The sequence below is a fragment of the Lutra lutra genome, chromosome 3 (assembly GCF_902655055.1).
Source record: "Lutra lutra chromosome 3, mLutLut1.2, whole genome shotgun sequence".
Classification (NCBI taxonomy): domain Eukaryota; kingdom Metazoa; phylum Chordata; class Mammalia; order Carnivora; family Mustelidae; genus Lutra; species Lutra lutra.
The window spans coordinates 34332462-34352820 of NC_062280.1; the positions used below are offsets into that span (position 1 = coordinate 34332462).

Sequence of the window (20359 nt, forward strand, 5' to 3'; positions counted from 1 at the left end):
CAAATCAGAAGAGATCCCAAATCATGAGGGGGGAGAAAGGGGATAAAAAGGGGTTCAGAAGAAAAAAAAAAAAGAAACTATTAAAAAAAGAAAGCTGATAAAAAATATAAAAAGGAAAAAAATATATATATTAGATAAACTATTTAAAAAACGTTAGAAAAGAAAACGGTAAAAGTTAAAAAAAATTAGCAGAAGAAGAGAAAAAACAATTGAAAGAGAAAAAAAAATTAAATTAACTGCAAGGCTAAAGAATCATGGGGAGAAAGTCATGAGTTCCATGCTTTGCTTTCTTCTCCTCTGGAATTCCGCCGCTCTCCTTGGTATTGAAACTGCACTCCTTGGTAGGTGAACTTGGTCCTGGCTGGGTTTCTCGTTGATCTTCTGGGGGAGGGGCCTGTTGTAGTGATTCTCAAGCGTCTTTGCCCCAGGTGGAGTTTCACTGCCCTTACCCGGGGCCGGGCTGAGTAATCAGCTAGGGTTTGCTGGGTTTGCTTTCGGGAGCTTTTGTTCCCTGAGCGCTTTCCGTAGAGTTCTGGAAGACGGGAATGAAGATGGCGGCCTCCCGGTCTCCAGCCCAGAGGAGCCGAGAGCCCGGGGCCCCACTCCTCAGTGTGCCCTTAGAGAACAGCGCCCAATTACTCCCTTCACCCTGGCCTCTGGCCGCGCTCCGAGCTGACCGAGCCTGCGACCGGTTCAAGGTAACCCCGAGCTGAGAGCTCACTCCTCAGCTCTGTATCTGTAGCCGGCTTCCCTGTTCTAATACCGGTAAGCTTTGCGACACTCTGTGACCCTGCGGGACCTGAGGCCGCGCTGACCCCGCCTGGGCTTCACCCCAGTTAAGCCTCTGGAGCGATGTCCCTCTGTGGAACAGACTTTTAAAAGTCCCGATTTTGTGCTCTGTTGCTCCACCGCTCGCCGGGAGCCGGCCCCTCCCCCCATGGTCTATCTTCCAGTCGCTTTGGATTCACTTCTCCGCCAGTCCTACCTTTCAGATAGTGGTTGATTTTCTGTTTCTAGAATTGCTGTTCTTCTTCTCTTCAATCGCCCGTTGGATTTGTAGGTGTTTGCAATCTTTAGATAAGCTATTTAGCTGATCTCCCGCTACCTGAAGTAGTCTCAGCCTGCTACTTCTCCGCCATCTTGACTCCTCCCCTCACGAGTAGTATTTTTAACTGTTCTCCAGAAGTATATCTCCAAAGCTCAAGGTGGGAGAATTTCTGCTCCAAGGATTGTGGATTTCTGTCTCAAGACAGAGGAAGAAAGGGGGCAAGGGGGTGGCATAGTCTAATCTCAAGCAAAAGAGCCAAAACAGGATGGGAGAATCTGGACTATGGTACTACATAGGTCGCCAGGAGCAGACACAGAATGCATGGGCTGACATTCAGGCATTTGGCAGTTTTTTAGGAACAAGACATTGATGGGAAGCAAAAGGTTAGCCAGTACAATGAACCTTTTGCCACTAGAGATGAGTGCAGAGAAGGCATCCAACAGTTCCTCTTAAACAGAAGCTTGCCTTGGTCAAGACAGCAGAGGTCATCGTGTGGTGCTATCTGCCTCTCAGGGGACTTCACCAGGCATCTTTTCTGACCTCCTCAAATCTCCCACACTCCATAATGACAAAAACTGTTTTAATGGTGGGAAAAACCTTACACTTCCCAATTGAAAAAAAAAAAGAAAGAAAGAAAAAGCAGATAGCTTCAGAGGTGTTTATTATGAATGCTTTTCGGTCAAATGATCATATCAGGTCTTTCCTACTGTGATGCAGGGAGATGGTTAGAAATCTGGAAGGTGATGGTCCCTGGAAGAAAACTGGACTGTGGGGTTGCCCCTGAAGGGGACAGTGAGAAGGCAACTGGAATCAATGAAGATAAATTGTTAGACACAAAGACGTGGCCCATGATGAATGCCTTTATTCTTAACTGTTCATAAGCATGTCTGTGTCATATTTGAGTAGACATGTACTCATGGGAATGAAAGGATTTTAGTCCAAACTGTTCTTTTTACCTGTTAGATGAGAAAACAGGCTCTGAGATATTAAATGTCTTTTTTATCATCCATCGAGTTAGTGGTAGGGCAAGGATTTGTGGTGAAGTTTCCTAACTCCAACACTGCTTAAAAACAGAGAGATAGGGATCATTTTTATCTTCACATTAGATTTTCTTTTCCTTCCAGACAGGAGGTTTTTATCTCTGGAAGAGGGAGAGTGGACACAGCTGAAAAGCAAATATAAGACCTTAGGGATAAGTTAAGGAGCTCCAGAGATGATTAAATGTCCAGACAAGGCAGATCTGTTATGCTTGGGTCAAGCCATGGCTGGAGAGACCTGTGGTGTGGAGGCATGGCTGGGGAAATCTGGGTGGTTGACCTCAGCATGATGGCTCTGCACATTTCCCTGAGCCCTCAGCACTAGTATAAGTGCCCAATACCTCCCTACTAGGAGATCACATTTCTCCCTGTGGGAGACATTGCAAAAACCTTTCCCTGCAAGGCAGTAGGCAAATCCTTCAGGAGATGTCCCTTCTCCCTTGGAGCTCAGGCTAATAACTGGAGTTAAGTCCCAGCTTAACCCAGTTATGAACCTGCTGTGCCTGAGAAGATAAGACAGAGAATATACCCCAAGGAGCTCTAAAAGGTAGCTGACCTGTGCCAAGCAGGAGCCATGGGAATTCCTTTGAGATTGAATGTTAAATGTGTTTTGATAAGGGGGCCATAAAGGAGAGTGAATAAGTTAAAACTCATTGACATGGGGCACTTTATCAGGACTTGGGATGAATTAATCCTGTTCTCATTGTTAGGATGGCTCTTAGAACCCTAGAGATAGCACATTCTAAGCAAAGGAAAATGAGAATGCTTGAGGTGCCCTTGCAAATGACAGAGGAAGGAACAAAGAGGCAGAGGAAAGTGGATATATAGGAATGCATATATTGAGACCAGAAGGCCCACTGGATGGTCAAGTTCTATAGGAAGGTCCATCCACGACACACCATCCACACCAAAGCCATAAAGAAGTTTGTGGGACCGACATCCCTCAGAAGATCAGGGGTCTCCCATCTGCAGGTGAGACAGGCAGTCACAGTGCTGTCTCACTAACAGCCATGGAGATGATGTTCACCAAAGTAGCAGGGACCATGTGATGTTATTTAATCTCTAGGAGCCAGAGGCCTGTGATTATCCTAACAGATGGCAAGGTTGGAGGGCAGCCAAAGGGGCTAGACTCTCACGTAGTTGTAGAGCCAGTTAATAATGTGTGGGTTCCCTCTGGGAAAAATATACAGCAACCAACAATGACAGTGTTTAATCCACCAAGAGGGCAGGAATGGACTGTCAGAAGATGAGGATGCTTGCTCCAAAAAATATTCCTGATACCTTTCTCTGTTCCTGGACCTGAGTCAATTTTCTGATCTGATACACACTGATTGAAGAAGAGAGGGAGTCTCTAAAAGACAACCCCAGCAATACTTCAATAAGCATATACCGCCATGATTCTGTCAATCCTTCTACAAGGGACCCTACAGCAATTACTCAGGTGACCACACTAAGGAGAGGGGATTACTCACATATTTCAAGCACTATTAAACACAAGATCTGAGTTGATACTGATATCTGAAGGCCAAAAGAATCATGACATTTACCCTGTTAGAGTGGGAACTTACAGGGACCAGTAAGAGTCCTGACTATAATTCTGTTAATCGTGGGTCCACTGGTCTCAAAAGATCCACCCAACAGTTATTTACCTGGTGCAAATGTGTATTTATACATTATGCATAATTGACATAATTGGCATTTGAAGTAACCTTACAGTGGATGCTTGGCATGTGGAACTTTCCTAGTGCAAAAGGCCTAGTGGAAAGGTCCGACACTGCCTCTTCCTGACCAAGAGTGAAAATAAAGATGATATCGCTGTTCACCACCATCCCCACCCAAAACAGTATTCTGATTTACTCTCTTGGTGGCAGAGGGGTGGAGTCAGAGGTTCCCCTTGGTCTTACTCACTATGGGAGTGTAGAGAAGTCTCTGTGGAACTCAGGTGGTCAATCCACTTGAGTCCTTCTTATTCCTCCTTACCCAATCGTAACTACAAATAGTCTGGGTAGAGTGTGATTACCAGAGGCAGAGACCACTCTGGACCACTTTGAGGGCTGGGTCTCACCACAGTGTGGTAAGTCATCAAGACCTTCAGAGGTGCTGGCCGAGGGTGAGGGGGTAGAAAATGGACAGAAGAGAAGGGAAATCATGAGATCAGGTAGGGCCTTGAGATATACTGTGGAAGAGCAGGTTCAGGAGCACGTGGTCCAAACAGAAGACTGTGGAAGCCATGGATATGTACAGCTCAGATGTTCCTTCCAGACAAAAATCTACTAGGAAGAACATAAATAGTTGCTAACTTTTGGGATCCACTCAAGTGCTCATGCCAAGGCCACACTCTCCCGAGGCTGCTTTAAGTTAATACCTGAGCTTGCAGAGACATCAGACCAGACCATCAGCCCCATGCTGATGTCTCCCAGTGAACATTTTCTGCTCTCAGATTGCACACTGGCCTAACCAAAATCTTCCCACTACAGAGTGATTTTTGGCCAACCTTCCTTCTTTCCTTCCCCATCTCCTTCCACAGGTGTTAGAACTTCCTGCTCCTGGGGCACCTACGTGGCCCAGTTGGTTAAGCAACTGCCTTCGGCTCAGGTCATGATCCTAGAGTCCCAGGATCTAGTCCCACATGGGGTTCCCTGCTCTGTGGGGGGGTCTGCTTCTCCCTTTGACCTCTCCCCTCTCATGCTCTCTCCTCTCATTGTATCTCTTAAATAGATAGAATCTTAAAAAAAAAAAAAAGAAGAAGAACTTCCTGTTCCTTTTGTCCTTCCCCCTCATCTTTTTGCACTTCTAATTTTGTCCTGGCTTCTGAAGGACCTGTACTGACACACACAATCATTTCTCTCACTTAAAAAGCAATTTACATAAATTGCTAAGTTTTACGAAGTAAATAAAAATGGAACTAATGAGAGCGTATTCATCAGCACAATTGTTGGATAATATTGTATTACCTATGATCTTACCTGAATTTTATTTGTGTCAATCAAGTGCTGAGCCATTGATTTTAGGATAATTGCAAAGAAGAACCAGGAGTGCTATTAGAAAAAGAAAAGACAGTAAGAAATTTATTATGTTACAGCAAAATAATGATGACTCTGTGCTCTACAACATGTAATATTATAAATCTTGATTTTAAAATGTACTTTGGAATGGATGGGCCAGCTGCACACATGACCGTCCAGTCTGCACAATTGAGTGCTGTCCACAGACCAGTGACTCTCTCCCACTTTAAGGTGCTTCTTCCTCCAGCCTGGACTTAAACTCTGGCATCACGATTTCCCCTCTGAAGGATGGACTTAGGAAAGAGGCCTTTGCAGAACCAGGAATATGCCAGTAAGCCCTTAAGGCGGGAGTCTCCTGGGAATCCTTATAGGTCCAGAAAGGGAGTTAGGGGTTCCCAATGGACATTTCTCTTGGCTTCTCTCCCACCTCTTCCTATGGGGAGGTGTGTAGCTAGAGAAAATCAAAACATGTACCTGCATGAAGGTCTCTCTTTCTCAGGTCTAAGGGTCATTCCTATCCAGATACAGAAAGTATATGTGGTCTATGTACAGTTTAAAGAATGTGCCTCCCTCCCATTTTCTCCACCACAGATAACAATTTTGAATTCTGTTCAAATGAATGCTAATCATTCCCTTACTTTACTTCATAATTTTGCTACCAATTTCATACATGGAAGCAGTACTTAATTTTGCCTGCCACTGAACTCCATATAAATGGAATCTTCTGTGATTGGCTTTTTCATTCAACAGATTCTGTCCTGAGATTCATTTCTGTTGAGCCACGTAGCTGGGAGTCTAGTATTGTCACTGCATTACATACATGACCACACTTTATGTATCTGCTCTACCATGGACGGGCATTTGAATTCTATCCAATTTCAGCTGAGACAAACTATGCTGCTAAGAACTCCTGAGTACACAGCCCTAACTCTAGAATTCTGTCTGAGGGGAGAGGCAGAGGAGGTCTGAATTCTAACAAGACAGCTCTGGTTTAACGAAGGGGTCACTTGATCTTGGAAATGGAACTCATAATTAACACAAGGCACATTGTTAAAATCCCCTTTCCCCATCTTGTCAGAAATGATATTTTTCACCATATGCCCAATGTCCCCACATTTGCCTCTTAATGCAGCTAATACTTACCATGCCTCACCTCTTAGCACTCTGGCTTGCCTCTACCTTTTATCTTGAGTCCACCAGGATTAATGAAATTAAATCTTTTGCCTCACTTCGTCTCTGATAAGAGAAACCCTGCTCCCCTCCTGTCCTCCAATATCTGTCAGCCTCGCATATTCCTTTCTGTGTGCACCCAGCCCCTGCTTCCTAGCTCCTGACTCCCTCTTGCCATACCTTCTGGAATGCATGGTCCAACATCAACAAAGTCTCCTGCAGGTCCAATTTCTCCCAAGTTCCCTTCACCTCATCTTTTAACTGAGGGCTGACTCTCCCCAGAGAAGCCTGCTTCTCTGGCAAGCAACCCCCCTGAGCACTCCAACACCATCTTCACCCCGTTAAGGTCTGTTCCCTACACAACCATCAGGTCTGCTCACGTCACACTCCTGCTCAAGACCCTCGAATAGCTCACTTTCACTGAGTGGAAGCCAAAGTCCTTGCAATGGCCCAGGAGGCCTTAACTACCTGCCTACCATTGCCACCTTCCCCTCCCCCCGCTCCAGCCACACTGGTCTCTCTGCTGCCCCTCCTACATTTCAGGCATGTTGCTGCCTTGTGACTTTATACATGTCTCCCCTTTACCTTTACTGTTCTCCAAGCCAGTTCTACATGGCCAACTCCCCCTCTTCCTTTGCGTTTTTTGCTTAAAGCTTGCCTTCTCCAGAGCTCTATCCTGACCATTCTATTTAATCTGCAAACCTCATTCTGTACCCCCAGTGCACCCAGCTCCCCTTTCTGGCTCAACATTTTCTTTTCCTATAGCACTTCTCACTTTCTAATACACGATTTAATTAATTTTGTTTCTATGTCTGTCCTTTATTGTTTTTATTCTCCAGTAGAATGCAAACTTCCCAAGGGTGGAGGTCTTTATTCTATTCTCTGATGCCTGCCAAATGATGAGTTTGGTGCCCGTCCCATGGGGGGCACTTGGAACATCTTTGTTGCGTGAACAGAATGAATATACTCATAAGACTAATTTAAACACACTGCTTGGCTTAGAATAATTTGAGTTTAGGGAACTCATGTTGATGTTTATTGATCCTGCCTTCACTTTCCAGCTATGTACTAATCAATCATCCATCTGTCAAGTCATGATAGGTAATTAATTTAACTAGGGACTAAGTCCATTCTTCTATAATAATTTAGTCATCTATTTACAAGCTTCTCACCATCTTTATGTGCCTACAAATGCATGTGTTTCAACTTTCTGCAGTCAAACCATGGTTGCTTTGTCTGTTTCCTCTCCGTTAGTATATTCATTAATACCTCACTAATCCTTTTGTTGATACATTTCCTCTTACAGTGCCTAAAAGCCCCACAAACTTTATTTTTGCTACAGTTAGCACTTCGGAGTATTTCAGATGATTCTTAACAGTTACTCATTCTGTCTGTGGGCCAATGGACTCCACTGGGACCACTGTATATTTTCTGTTCCTTTGACACAGATCTCTTTTGCTTAATGTTTTTATGTACTACAGTTTCAATACAGTTTATGATGTTTATGCCAGAAACTATAAGAGAAATGATCTATGGAAATCAATAAGTCTTATTATCTTCCAGGGATGAGAGCAAGCGATCTCTTGTGCTAGCTGTTGAAGGATTGTTTCAAATTCTTTACCTTCAAGACATGCTTTACTGTTGTTGAGTCATTTGATTTCAAAAGACCAGTCACATTTTTAGCCAGTTCCTCATGTATTGTTCTCTCCTTGGATGCCGTGGTCTTGAACACGAACTGAAGGAAACCCAGAAAGTGAAAAAAGTTAAAGACTTAAAAAAAAAAGAAAAGAAAGCGTCAAAAATTATGTTACTTGAATAACTCGTATTTCACAATTATCTGCTCATGCCAAATTTTGTCATGAAATCAATGAGGGCCCAATGATAAGAGTAGTACACAACCGTTCCTATTTAGGGCTTTGCACAGAGAGGGCTCGGCTCACCTAAGCTCTCCTTGAAACTCTTTTTGCAGAAATCAAAGGAAAGAGCCAGAGAGCAATTTAGCGGGTTCAAGGAAACATGGAGGGCTTTGACCCACCTACTCAGGACACATTTCCCCTTCTCCTTCCTTCCACTGGTAACAGGTGGCATGGTAGCATTTCTTCATCCTGAAAGGGTAGAGCACCCACTCAAATAGCCAAGTGGGGAAGCAGGTGCCTTCCAGAGGCCAGTAGGTGAGCTCCCCACATGCCCAGTTTCTTTCACCTCATGCTCAGACACAGCTAACAAAGGGTTCATGAACATTGGCCATCAGTAAGATAACAAATGCTGCTCACTTTTTTTTTCTCTTGAAAGACTGGTTTTGGGGTACATTTCTGAATGTATGTAATAGTTTTAATTTTCAGTATTTCTTCCTAGATTTTAAGGGTATCAGTACCCATTTATGCACATATCTTAAATATAAAATTCTTATCCCTGATTATACTGGTTTACTTATGAGTTGGGTTTGCCTCAAGAAAGGTTATTTCTTCATAATATTCACCACCCAGACTTCACTATAATCAAGAGTGAAGGCAGGCAAGAAACTCAAAGCAGGAGCCCATTCACATTAGGATTTATAATCGTATCTTTGAACTTTGCAACTCATAGACACCTGAGTTGCTCTGATGGAGCCTGACTTCTCCAAGCTCATTGCAGAGGAGAAAGACAAAGCTAAGAGATAATGAAACTGGCCCAAATCAAGAGTAATATGACTTTTTTTCCCCCCTCATGAATTGTAACTCATCTGAGGGTAATATCATTACCAGCTACCTGGTCCCATGTAGTTATTTAACACCAACAGGATGAAAACTAGCTGTGAGATATTCTTATTTTAAAATTTTGGCTGGATCATGTCAGTGCCATGAATTGCAATAAACCATGGCATTTAATTAGATTGACTTGAGACACACATCTTTGCAAAAGACATGGTGTATGTGTGTATTTTGGATATTGTAAATGGGGTGAGTTAGCAGCATTTAGCACCACTGAACTTGAAATGGTGTTTAGTTTGCTCCTGAATGTATATAAATTCCATTGAATATATCACATCTTTCAAGGACATCAAAGCATGTATTGGTACCAGCCCATCAGTTTTCATTATACACCTAGATATAGGTCTTAATATTCATCTACATGTTAAAAAAATACTTTTTTCCACAGGGAATTAAAAAAAAAATCAGACTCTTTAGTCAAGGTTTAGTCTGTTAACCATGTACTGCAACAGGAGGTCAATCACAGATTCATAGAGCTAGATGTTCATTAGGTCCATCTCTTCTCACTTCACAGAGGAAAAAAATGAGGTCCAGAGATGCTGATTACTCAAATTAACTATTTAGCCTTGACTAGAGTCTAATTTCCCACTTGCTAGTTTAGTGTTCTTTCTGGAGTAAAATTCCGGTTGATAATATTTATTAGGGTGTGTCCACGTTAGATATGTGAAAATATTTTTATGAAATACCTTTAGGAATTGTTATAAGCTTCAAATCCCACTTAGGTATACATTTCTGGATTTCACTCACTTCAAAGCAAACCAAATAAGCAATCTCTTATATTGCAAAATCAAATTGTCACATCAAGAGATTTCAAACATCCTGGTTAAAAATGAAGACCATACCAGGATGCATTCCAATACACCTTTTCAAGAGCATCACAGAATGAGCCTGAGAGCTGATTTAAGGTTCTCATAAGGAACTTTCTTTGGCTGTCACAAAAACAGTCATAGCATCGGTGGGTTCTTAACGTAATCTTCAATGATTCCATTGGAACGAGGTAAATACTTGTGTTGAAATGAAGATGGCTTTGTGTAATATGGACTGGGGAATTGTTTTCTTCTTAGATCCTTTGGTGATTGAAATGGAAAACGTGAGTTAAGCATTGAGAGAAAGTTCCATTGATGATTCTGTTGAATGTAAATTCATCAGTACTAGATTAAAGTATGCTACCATTCTGTCTTGAACAGAGAGAAAAATAAGCATTTGTAGGTCAACTGTCTTTCAGCAACTGAAATGTACATTGTGTTGGATAAAAGTATACTATAGGGAAACTATTGTGAAGTAACTATTTTTGGCCTATGGGCTATTTTAAGGAAGGGCACATGCTCATACTTGAGTATTTGGGAAGATACTTAACATTTCAGGCAAATAGAAATTATACAGATATAAAACCATAATGTAAAAGTCCTTCAGAGGGATTCACTCCAGAATGAAATTTCATGGGAAGTTTTGTTTTGTTTTGTTTTTCACTCATTTCTAGCACAGAAACCCCCACATTCTTCTCTAGTCACTTTTCTAGATGTCTAAATCATAGGAATATATGTTTATTGGTATAGATTAATGGAATAAATTCTTTAAGTTAAAAAAGTTCTGTGTCTCAAAAAGGTTTACTCTGTACAGAAAAAAATAGAAATTGAGCTCCTCTATGCATCATAAAGTAATACAAGACTCTCTCATTTATCTCTGGATGGATTCTTTCTTTTCATTCAAGAAGATGACATTTAGGCAGGAACTCTAGTGTGCAAACATCATCACAAGTTCACTGGCATTAGTTCATAGGCCAACTGGAAATGAGAATATGAACATGTCTAAGTGAACACTTGACAAAGGACGCTGGAAGCAGTGCACAGGGATGGAATGGGCTAGTGGATCATGCCCGAGGATAAAGGACTTAACATACCAGAAGCAGGTACAAATATACAGTAACTGGGAAAATGAAATAATGCCTGAGAAAACAATAAAAAGAGCTAAGAAAACATTACCGAAGAAACACAGAGCATTCAACAAACCAACAGGGAAAATATTCCGTAACTTTACACAAGAATTGTATTTATTTGTAATGTGAACTTCAAAAGGGCAATACTTCTTTCATTTTCTCTTCTCTTTCTCTGCTCTTTCCTCCCATATAAATACTCATTTGCACAGGTACATGTTATTATACATTTAAATAATATGTCTTGACCATCAATGCAAAGAGATGGAATTCTAAGTAGCTAAGGGGAATGCTTGATATTATCGTGGTGAGCCCCATCCAGTTAACGGGAGAAAGGTCCCACTTACTGCAGACAGGAAATGAGACAAATCACACAGCACAAGGGGATACACCCAGGGTCCAAGTGGCAACTTTTTACCTTAATGTACGACTGGACGGAGTGCTCCAGCTGCTCCTCATGGCATTTGGCCACAATGTCGGTCAGAACCCTGGAAAAACAAAACTGTTTAGTGGTCTTTCTGGGAAAGGTGGGAAAATACAACTTGGTTGGGCACTGGAGTGCTTCATAAACTGGGTATTTAATAGGTACCGAATGAATGCAGGAACCAATTTCAGACTCCCCCTTCAGATGCCCCAATATCTATATTACCCGTTAACCCTCTCCAGCCTTGAAATCTCTAAACATTAAGATACGAGGAGTATCTATGCCAGCGATATCACACTGGAGACTCTTATGGCTGGCATGTTGGTTGACACTGTCTTCTTGAAAAAGGATCATCTTTGGTATCTCATTAAAACTTAATACTTTTAACCTCTAATTATCATAGTCCTTTTAAAGAGGGCTTCCCTTCCAAAAAGGCGGCAATACATATACTTTTGTAAAAAGCCATTAGGTTGAGATTCAGGGCTTTGCTTTTATTTCCCATCTTAGCTGGTGAAGTGTTTCTAGCAGCAGTGGTGGTACTATTTTCATGTTAATACATCCAGCTACTCCATGGTTGTAGCATTTTGGAATGTCTGGGAATTTCAGCACATCTCTGTTAAAATATTTAGGAGTCTTATTCACGAAGACCTGTGTATTCACGCTGAAAAGAGCCTCATTTGAAGGCACAGTTGGGGACTTTTAATCTGGGTCTAGAACTGGCTGTGGTGGGATTGTTAGATATACTTTAATTTTCCAGAGCTTCAGAGTGCTACTTTAAAAACAAGACTAAAGACCCTCATTCTGAAAGAGGTTAATAATATGCTTACAGGTTTGTGAAAGTTCTGGACACATTTCAATGTCGAGAGCAATTTTTTTTCCAGAGTTCTGTGACTGCTTTTTTTTTTTTTTAAATGAACATTAGACATATATGATGCTTTTAACTAATTTAAAATAGTATCTCTATAGAGAGGAAATTAGGTTCATCAAAGTTACTAGACAGATTAGTAATGTTGGAAGAATGTAGTAGAGACAAATTTTAAAGATAACAATTAAACATTTTAAAAAATCTAGTGTGAATGTGAAATGGTACAACCACTCTGGGAAACAATTCAGTATTTTCTTTAAAAAATGCAGATGCAACTATCATGACCCAGCAATGGCACTAGGCATTTACTTCAAAGAAATAAAAATTTGTGTTCACCTAAAATCTACCCCAAACTGAAAAAAAACCTAGATGTCCTTCCTATCTATGTGTCTGTCTGTCTGTCTATCTATCTATCTATCTATCTATCTATCTATCTATCTATCATCTATGTCTGTCTGCCTATGTATCTATCTAAAATTTTAACAGATTAGTAGTTACCAGGGCTAAGGGGTGTGGGCTGGGGACATGAGGGAAGTAATTTTGTATAAAGGGCAACATGAGAGATCCCTGTGGTGATGGAAATGTTCCATGTTCTGTTTCTATCAATGTCAATATGTTGGTAGTGCTACCACGTTCCAGTTTTGCAAGATGGTACCATCAGCAAACTGGGTAAAGGGAACAGGGTATCTCTCTGCATCATTTCTCATGACTGCATGCAAATCAATAATGATCTCAAAATAGAAAGCTTAATTAAAAAACAAAAGAGAAAGTTAAAAAAGAGGTCTAAAGCTTTATCCAAATGATAACAGATTTGAAGTCAAGAACTCAAGAGTGAAAAAATACTTAAAATCTGAGACATATGTTCAAGTGAAATGCAAGCATACACAAGTGGGGGGCCATTTCCTTATCATCACAGTTTTGGGCACTCACAGACAGTAAGATCTCATCTCCTAAGACCGTGGGAGAGATACCTGGTCACAGTTGTACTTATTTCATCATCTTCACTCTGTACCAGCACCTTGAAGAGCTGATTCAAGATTATAGGCAGAAAACTCATGATTGCGTGAATCTTTTCCACATTCAGTAAGTTCTGTAGTAAGTTATTGGGAGAGAAAGGGCACTGATTAAATTTAAAGCACATTCTGCTGATGTGCTTCAGAACTCAAATATGAATCCTCTAGCTCACCTCTATCTGGCTTTATTCTTCACTGCACTTAACATGCCATGTGGCATTGGGACATAGTTGCGAGGACCTGATATGCAATTATCTAATTTAAAATCAATTGATTCTGATTTTCAATCATTTTTATTTTGGGAAAAAACCCTGATGTTTACTTGTTTTGTAAACAACAGGCAGAAACAGTTTAGGAGTTGAGAAATAACCATGCACTCTCTGAATTGATAAGGCATTTAAAAAATTATCTCTTAGTTTGCTACTCATTGGAAACTGTCAAGGTCTCTTTTGCCTGTTTCTGCCCTGGAAACATGGAAACTATTTGCATCTCATGTTACCTTACAAGAGCGGATGAAATTCGAGGTAGGTGACTGAGACATATCTTTCTCTCTTTTTTGGCACTGTCGGAAAAATGCGTTCACACGGGGATCCTGAAACAGCAAATAAAATGTTTATCTGATGACACATAAGCTGTATAGCAATTGTGCTGATAGAGGGCAAGTATTTCTGGAGGACAGATGCCTTGATAAGCAGGTGCTTTATCAAAGAGTCGAGTGTGTGCTTTTCTTCTTAGTCACATGACAGTGGCTTGGGAAGCACTTCTCTTGCTCTCTCACCCCCTTTTTCTAATTGCCTTTTTTCATCTTCCTGTTTTTTTTTTTTTTCCCACAGACTTTGATGTATTTTTCTTATATATTTCTTAACACACATGAGAAGATATACTCTTAATTTGCACAGGGATATTTTCAGACTTAGAATGCCTGAGCTAATAAAAAATTAGGACGTTCACTCTAACCTGATGAGATAAAACTGATTTGTACCCTTTGTTATGGGCTGCATTGTGTTCTCTTGTAATCCACATGTTCAAATCCTAACTCCAAGGACCTCAGAATGTAACCATATTTAGAGATAAGGTCTTTAAAGACATAGTTATATTAAAATGAGGCAGTTAGTGTGGACCTAGTCCAAAATGACTGATGTTTCCATAAAAGAGGAAATTTAGGGGCACCTGGATGGCTCCACTGGTTAAGTGTTTGACCCCTGATTTCAGCTAAGATCTTGATCTCAGAGTCATGAGTTCAAGACCAACCTACTTAAAAAAAATTAAGGAGGAAATTTGGACACAGGAATAGACAGCAGACATGTACTGGCATAGAGAAAGACCATGAAAGAACCCAGCAAGAAGATGGCCACTTACACACCAAGAAGAGAGGCCTCAGGAGAAACCAACCCCACCAACACCTTGATATTGGTCTTCTGGACTCCAGAATGATGAGAACATAAATTTCTGTTGTGTAAGCTGTCCAGGTTGTGGTATTTATTACAACAGCCTGAGTAAACTAATTTTCCCTTTAATGCTATTTTCTGTAGAGGGTGGCACCTTAGAAATTCTCTAAGTTCTGAGCTAAGGGTCAGAATTATATAGTCAGAAAGTGAGACAAAGAGTTTTAGTGAAGATACACACTCTGGATATTTCTCTGGAGTGTACTGATTCTGGAAGGATATTTGTGATTTGGGTTTCTCTCAGTTATGGGGTGTGTGTTTGTGTTATATTTTCAGTTTCATTTCACTTATTCATCTATGTGACAATTATTCTTTGAAAGCTGACTATGTGCCAGGCCCTTGGCAGGCATGGAGGACAGCGTGGAGGGCCAGGAAAACCCAGTTCCTTCCTTTGTGGTCCTTCCATGATGCCAAGGAGACAGGTACCATACCGCCATGTCAGCACACACCTACTTGATCATAGTTAGGTAAGTGCTTCCCAGGAAAGCAGGGGGCCATGTGGGTATACAACAAGACGACACAGCATGTCTGAGGGGTCAGCAAATAGGAGAGGCTTCTTTGAGAAAGTGACATTTGAGCCAACATCTGAAGGACCGGTGGGAGCTGACCAGGCCAAAGCAGGGAGGGGAGGAAGAGAGAGAGATTGCCTTCCTGGCAAAGAGGGCTGAGTTTTGAAAGGGGAAGCTAAGCAGATGGAGGGTATGGCGCTAGAGATGGCCTGGGCGTTTGGTCACTGAGGTGAATCTTGGGCTTGATGAAGGACGAATGTGTCCCACCGGGCAAAGAGCATGTGGGCGGTGGCAGCGGAGGCAGAGAAAGATGAGTGGTGATGAGTCAGAGAGACACCTGGTCTGTTGGGAAGAAAGCAGCTGGACGTGTGAGCAAGAAGGACTGATATTCTGAGGTATATAAAGGCAGGATTGGGTGGGGAAGGGCCATTCTGTGGGACTTGAGGAGTTTAGGTAGAGGACTGGGGAAGAGGGCTAAATTTGGCTTGAGGCCTCAGAGATTATGAAGAGAAATTCTGAACCAATATGTGTGTAATACCTGGAAGATGTCTTTTCTCTCAGCAAGTGAGTATTAGCAACACACTGAATTTAAGAGAGGAGAAATACAGTATGTGTACTTAATGATTTGCTTTGTACTTTATAATTTGTATCATGAAAGTCCTCACACTGATGTAAAATCAGCTATCTTGCAGAGGAAGATGTGCATCTGTGGTAATTTAGCAACAGCAATAGCAACATCTGTAGAGCATTTTTCAGTTCCTGAGATATTTTCCCGTGCGATTTCTCATTTTGATCCTTCCCACAACGTCAGGCAGATAGTACTGTCGCCATTTTCCTGCTGATAAAATAAGGACGGCAGGGGTGAGGGAAATTGTGCAGGATCACTGCGGAAGAATGTGGCTGAGGAGGCTCTCCACGGCAGTTCTGCTGACCTCGTGGCCTGTCCATCAGGAGCACCAGGTAGGCCCTGGAATCAGACTTAAGTTTTTGTCTTGTTTTGTTTTGTTTTTAGATTTTATTTATTTATTTGATAGATAGAGAGAGAGAGAGCTCGAGCACACAAGCAGGGAGAGCGGCAGAGGGAGAGGGAGAAAGGAAACCTATGTGGGACTCGATCCCAGGACCCTGGGATCATGACCTGACCCTAAGGTGGACGCTTAACACACGGAGCGACCCAGGCATCCCTTAGGTTTAGTTTTGAGGTAAAGATAAAAAATCTTTCATTTTGACCTTTCCCATTTTTAATACTTGGGTGTTGTCAGTGAAGCAAGCTGTATTTCCACGAGGGTATCATCCTGAGATAGATGTGTCTGGTGTTCTAGGGCTGAAAGGTTGGGGCATTCTAGCTCTCCTCGGAGAGGCATAAAGTTATCTCAGACATTCTTCCTTTGCAATTCTCAGTCACCTGCCCCTCTGACAACTTGGGAAATGGTGAGTCCCCTCGTCTAAATACAAGAGCCCCCTGACAATTCTTCGTGTTAGAGCAGATGCTGAGATTTCAGGACAACACACTGACCTGAGTGTTCACTGTGGATACCACAAATGTCGATACTTTGAAGAGTGGTTTGCCACCGTCAACCCACTTAATGTCACTCCCGCCGTGCTGTAAAAAAGAGAATGTTACTGTCACTGTGGCAACTGAAGAAAAGAAAATAAACAGGTTATTTAGCTTATGTTAATTTGCCATCCAGATCCACTCACCTTACATGACTCTAGAGAGGCAAAACAGAAGATGCAAATACATTTGCAATATTGGTAAGGGAGGCCAATGTGATATCAGGGGGCCATTCTAATGGAACATTTCCACTGGCCATAAATGAAACAAGACCTTTGAAATATTGGAGGTACTCAACTCATAATGATAGTGGCTACTTATACTACAGTCTTTGGGTTCATTTAAATAGCAGACAGAAGGTAACCTCATGCCATTTAGCTCATGTATTTTTTTTCTCTTAAATTATATATCATTCGAAAGGGGAACCCTCCTACACTGTTGGTGGGAATGCAAGCTGGTGCAACCACTCTGGAAAACAGCATGGAGGTTCCTCAAAATGTTGAAAATAGAACTACCCTATGACCCAGCAATTGCACTGCTGGGTATTTACCCTAAAGATACAAACGTAGTGATCTGAAGGGGCACGTGCACCCGAATGTTTATAGCAGCAATGTCTACAATAGCCAAACTATGGAAAGAACCTAGATGTCCATCAACAGGCGAATGGATAAAGAAGATGTGGTATATATACACAATGGAATACTATGCAGCCATCAAAAGAAATGAAATCTTGCCATTTGCGACGACGTGGATGGAACTAGAGGGTATCATGCTTAGCGAAATAAGTCAATTGGAGAAAGACAACTATCATATGATCTCCCTGATATGAGGGAGAGGAGATGCAACATGGGGGGTTAAGGGGGTAGGAGAAGAGTAAATGAAACAAGATGGGATTGGGAGGGAGACAAACCATAAGTGACTCTTAATCTCACAAAACAAACTGAGGGTTGATGGGGGGAGGGGGGTTGGGAAAGGGGGGGTGGGGCTATGGATACTGGGGAGGGTATGTGCTATGGTGACTGCTGTGAAGTGTGTAAACCTGGTGATTCACATACCTGTACCCCTGGGGATAAAAATATATTATATGTTTATAAAAAATAAAATTAAAAAAAATTAAAAAAAAATTATATATCATTCAATACCTTTCCACTTGCAGAATCTTGAAAGCTTAAATAATTAGGAGGCAGGCTTGTTGCTATTGGGATATTGTATTCTTGAGAAGCTATCTGATCATGTTTCATCAGGGGAAGCCAAGCATATCCAACTGTGCAAAGGAAGAACAAAGAGAAAACTTCTGAGAACAAACCTCCATGGTGAGGGGTAAAAGCAACGTTATTTGTCACTTATGAATAGAAAACCTCATTAAAAAATTTAATAAATGGGAGCTTTACAATACTCTCCAGTTCAAGTCACACAGATGACATGAAACGTTGTCTCAGATCGCATCCTGTCAGTACCTGAAGTCTCCAGCGTCTCCTTTTTCTTGGCATTAGCCTTGGCATTTATGTCACAAGTGACGTGATAAAAAGAAAACAAAATATGGTGTTTCTCATGGAGCTGGGTTGGGAGCTCAATTTTCACCTGCAAGGAGAGAGATAATAGCCAGACTAGGATGAAACTCTTTTGCCCTGGGTCAGGGTAAGACAAACCATAGACGCCTTGGTCTTCTAAAAATTCTTTCCCTGAAACTGAGTACCACATTTCTTAGTGTTAGAAGGACCAATTTCACTCTCAGTGAATATCCGTCCTGCTAGCAGTCATGTGTTAAGGGGCTGATATTTTTATTTCTTTATTGTGTTGGGTGATGATAATTTAGAATGACTGGCATTTCTCATTTGATAATGTATGTTAGTAGAGGATGGATTAAACACACACACACACACACACTCACAACTACCTGCAGGGTGTCAAAAAGGCATAGATCGAAGATCCTATCATCAAGAAACATACATTGAGTGAACTGAATCATCGCCTGGTCCATTGTGCACAAGGAACAGTGCACGAGCATTGCTTGGGAGCTCATTAGAAATGCATAGTCTAGGACACTGCCCCAGACATGTGGACACAGAATCTGCATTTTCATAAGATCCCAGGTGACTTATAGGCTCAGTGTTCAGAAACATGGCAGCAGGGGATGATGTAACTGAAGCGTGGATATCTCTTTTTAAAAAGAACAAAAAATAGATGAAACATGTTATTGTGTTAACCAAGCAATGAGCTATTTTGTGATGACATCATGCTGTAGCTACATGAAGAATGCTTCCAAATAAATATAAAACATAAAGTTGACACATGGCAAAAATAGATGTAATGAGGAGCCTACTCCATGTTCTTAAAAAGAAATGTTTTGACACCCTCTATATTGTATAGTGCTTTTCAGTTTCCAAACCTCTGAAACATATGTTGTGAAGGTATGATACATTGTGTGTCATGTTGAGTCAGGTGTGAGGATGATACAAAGGTAAGAATTGAGTTGAGAGAGGGTATAGGGCTTTGACTCACTAAGAGTTTTGCAGTCTAATCAGTAATAGAATCTTCCAGGATGAGAAACTATGTTTTTTGATAACTACTTCATGCAGGAATATCAGGATCCCATGGATGTAAGCTGCTTTCAATTCCATGTGAGCAGTTAGGTAGTTTCCAGAATGGTCAAGCAATAAGGTGTTAGAAAACCAAGGAGATTATCTGCCAGCTTCTTTATTAGACTCCTTCTACATCTATCTATCCAGCACATATTTTCACATCGTTCAGGAAAGGATTTGTTACACTGATATTTAAAATGTTATGCCTGGAATCGCAGCAACATCATCTGGAAACTTGTTCAACAAGTATCATGCCAATTTTCAGGCCCCGTTCCAGACATCTGGAACCCAAAAATCTGGGGTGGGTTACAGTAATCTGTGTTGTAACAAGCCTTCCAGGTGATTCTGGTGAATGGTAAAATGTGAGAGCTTCTCAATTAGAATGGTTTACAAGTTTACACATTCTTTATATCCCAGTATGCTAAGCTGGTAACAAAGGTTGATGTATACTTAAGAATATACAATAATCAGCCATGTACCAGGTAGAAATTTCCTTTTTCTTAGCTAACATAAAGAGCATATGGGAATGCAATAAATTCTCAAGAATTCCAGTTAACTATGAATGCATCCTTCACTTAAATACTGCAAATATTTACAATGTAAAAGCACCATGAAATAATTCCTATCAATTTTTGCAATTAATGTAACCTTAGTTTTCAGTATGCACTGCAGAGTTCACTGGGCTTTCATTACATACATGTTCTCCAATGGAAAAGTCCATGGCTTTTATAAGAATTCTGGGAAACATATGTGAGCAAGAAAGATTAAAAGCCAGAGTTAACAGTGAGAATATTCTCTTTTTTTTTTTTCTTTTTGAAAAAAAAAAAATCTAATGTCTACAGTGAATACATCTTTCAGAGGGGCTTTTCCAAGGGGTCAATTGATACAGTAAATATTCTATAATATAGTGATAGCCCTTTACCTTAATATTTTTTCATCTTCTATCCTGAATTTATAGGGAAAAATGTTTAAAAGCATTAAATAGATGTGGAGGAGAGAGATAAGGTCAAGGGAAGTCTGTGG

General features: G+C 41.1%; 1 protein-coding gene across 12 annotated transcripts in view; it reads right to left on the reverse strand.

The window, feature by feature from the left end:
- Positions 1 to 20359, reverse strand: part of DOCK10 (dedicator of cytokinesis 10) — a 290337-nt gene that overhangs the window by 65466 nt on the left and 204512 nt on the right. For all 12 annotated transcript variants that reach the window (XM_047721140.1, XM_047721142.1, XM_047721146.1 and 9 more), the window contains exons 20-27: positions 18212 to 18335; positions 17897 to 18018; positions 16716 to 16802; positions 13745 to 13837; positions 13204 to 13322; positions 11362 to 11431; positions 7882 to 7995; positions 5052 to 5123 (exon numbers count right to left, since the gene is read on the reverse strand). In XM_047721140.1, the coding sequence (XP_047577096.1) occupies positions 5052 to 5123; positions 7882 to 7995; positions 11362 to 11431; positions 13204 to 13322; positions 13745 to 13837; positions 16716 to 16802; positions 17897 to 18018; positions 18212 to 18335 (801 nt within the window). The remainder of the gene's footprint in view (positions 1 to 5051; positions 5124 to 7881; positions 7996 to 11361; positions 11432 to 13203; positions 13323 to 13744; positions 13838 to 16715; positions 16803 to 17896; positions 18019 to 18211; positions 18336 to 20359) is intronic.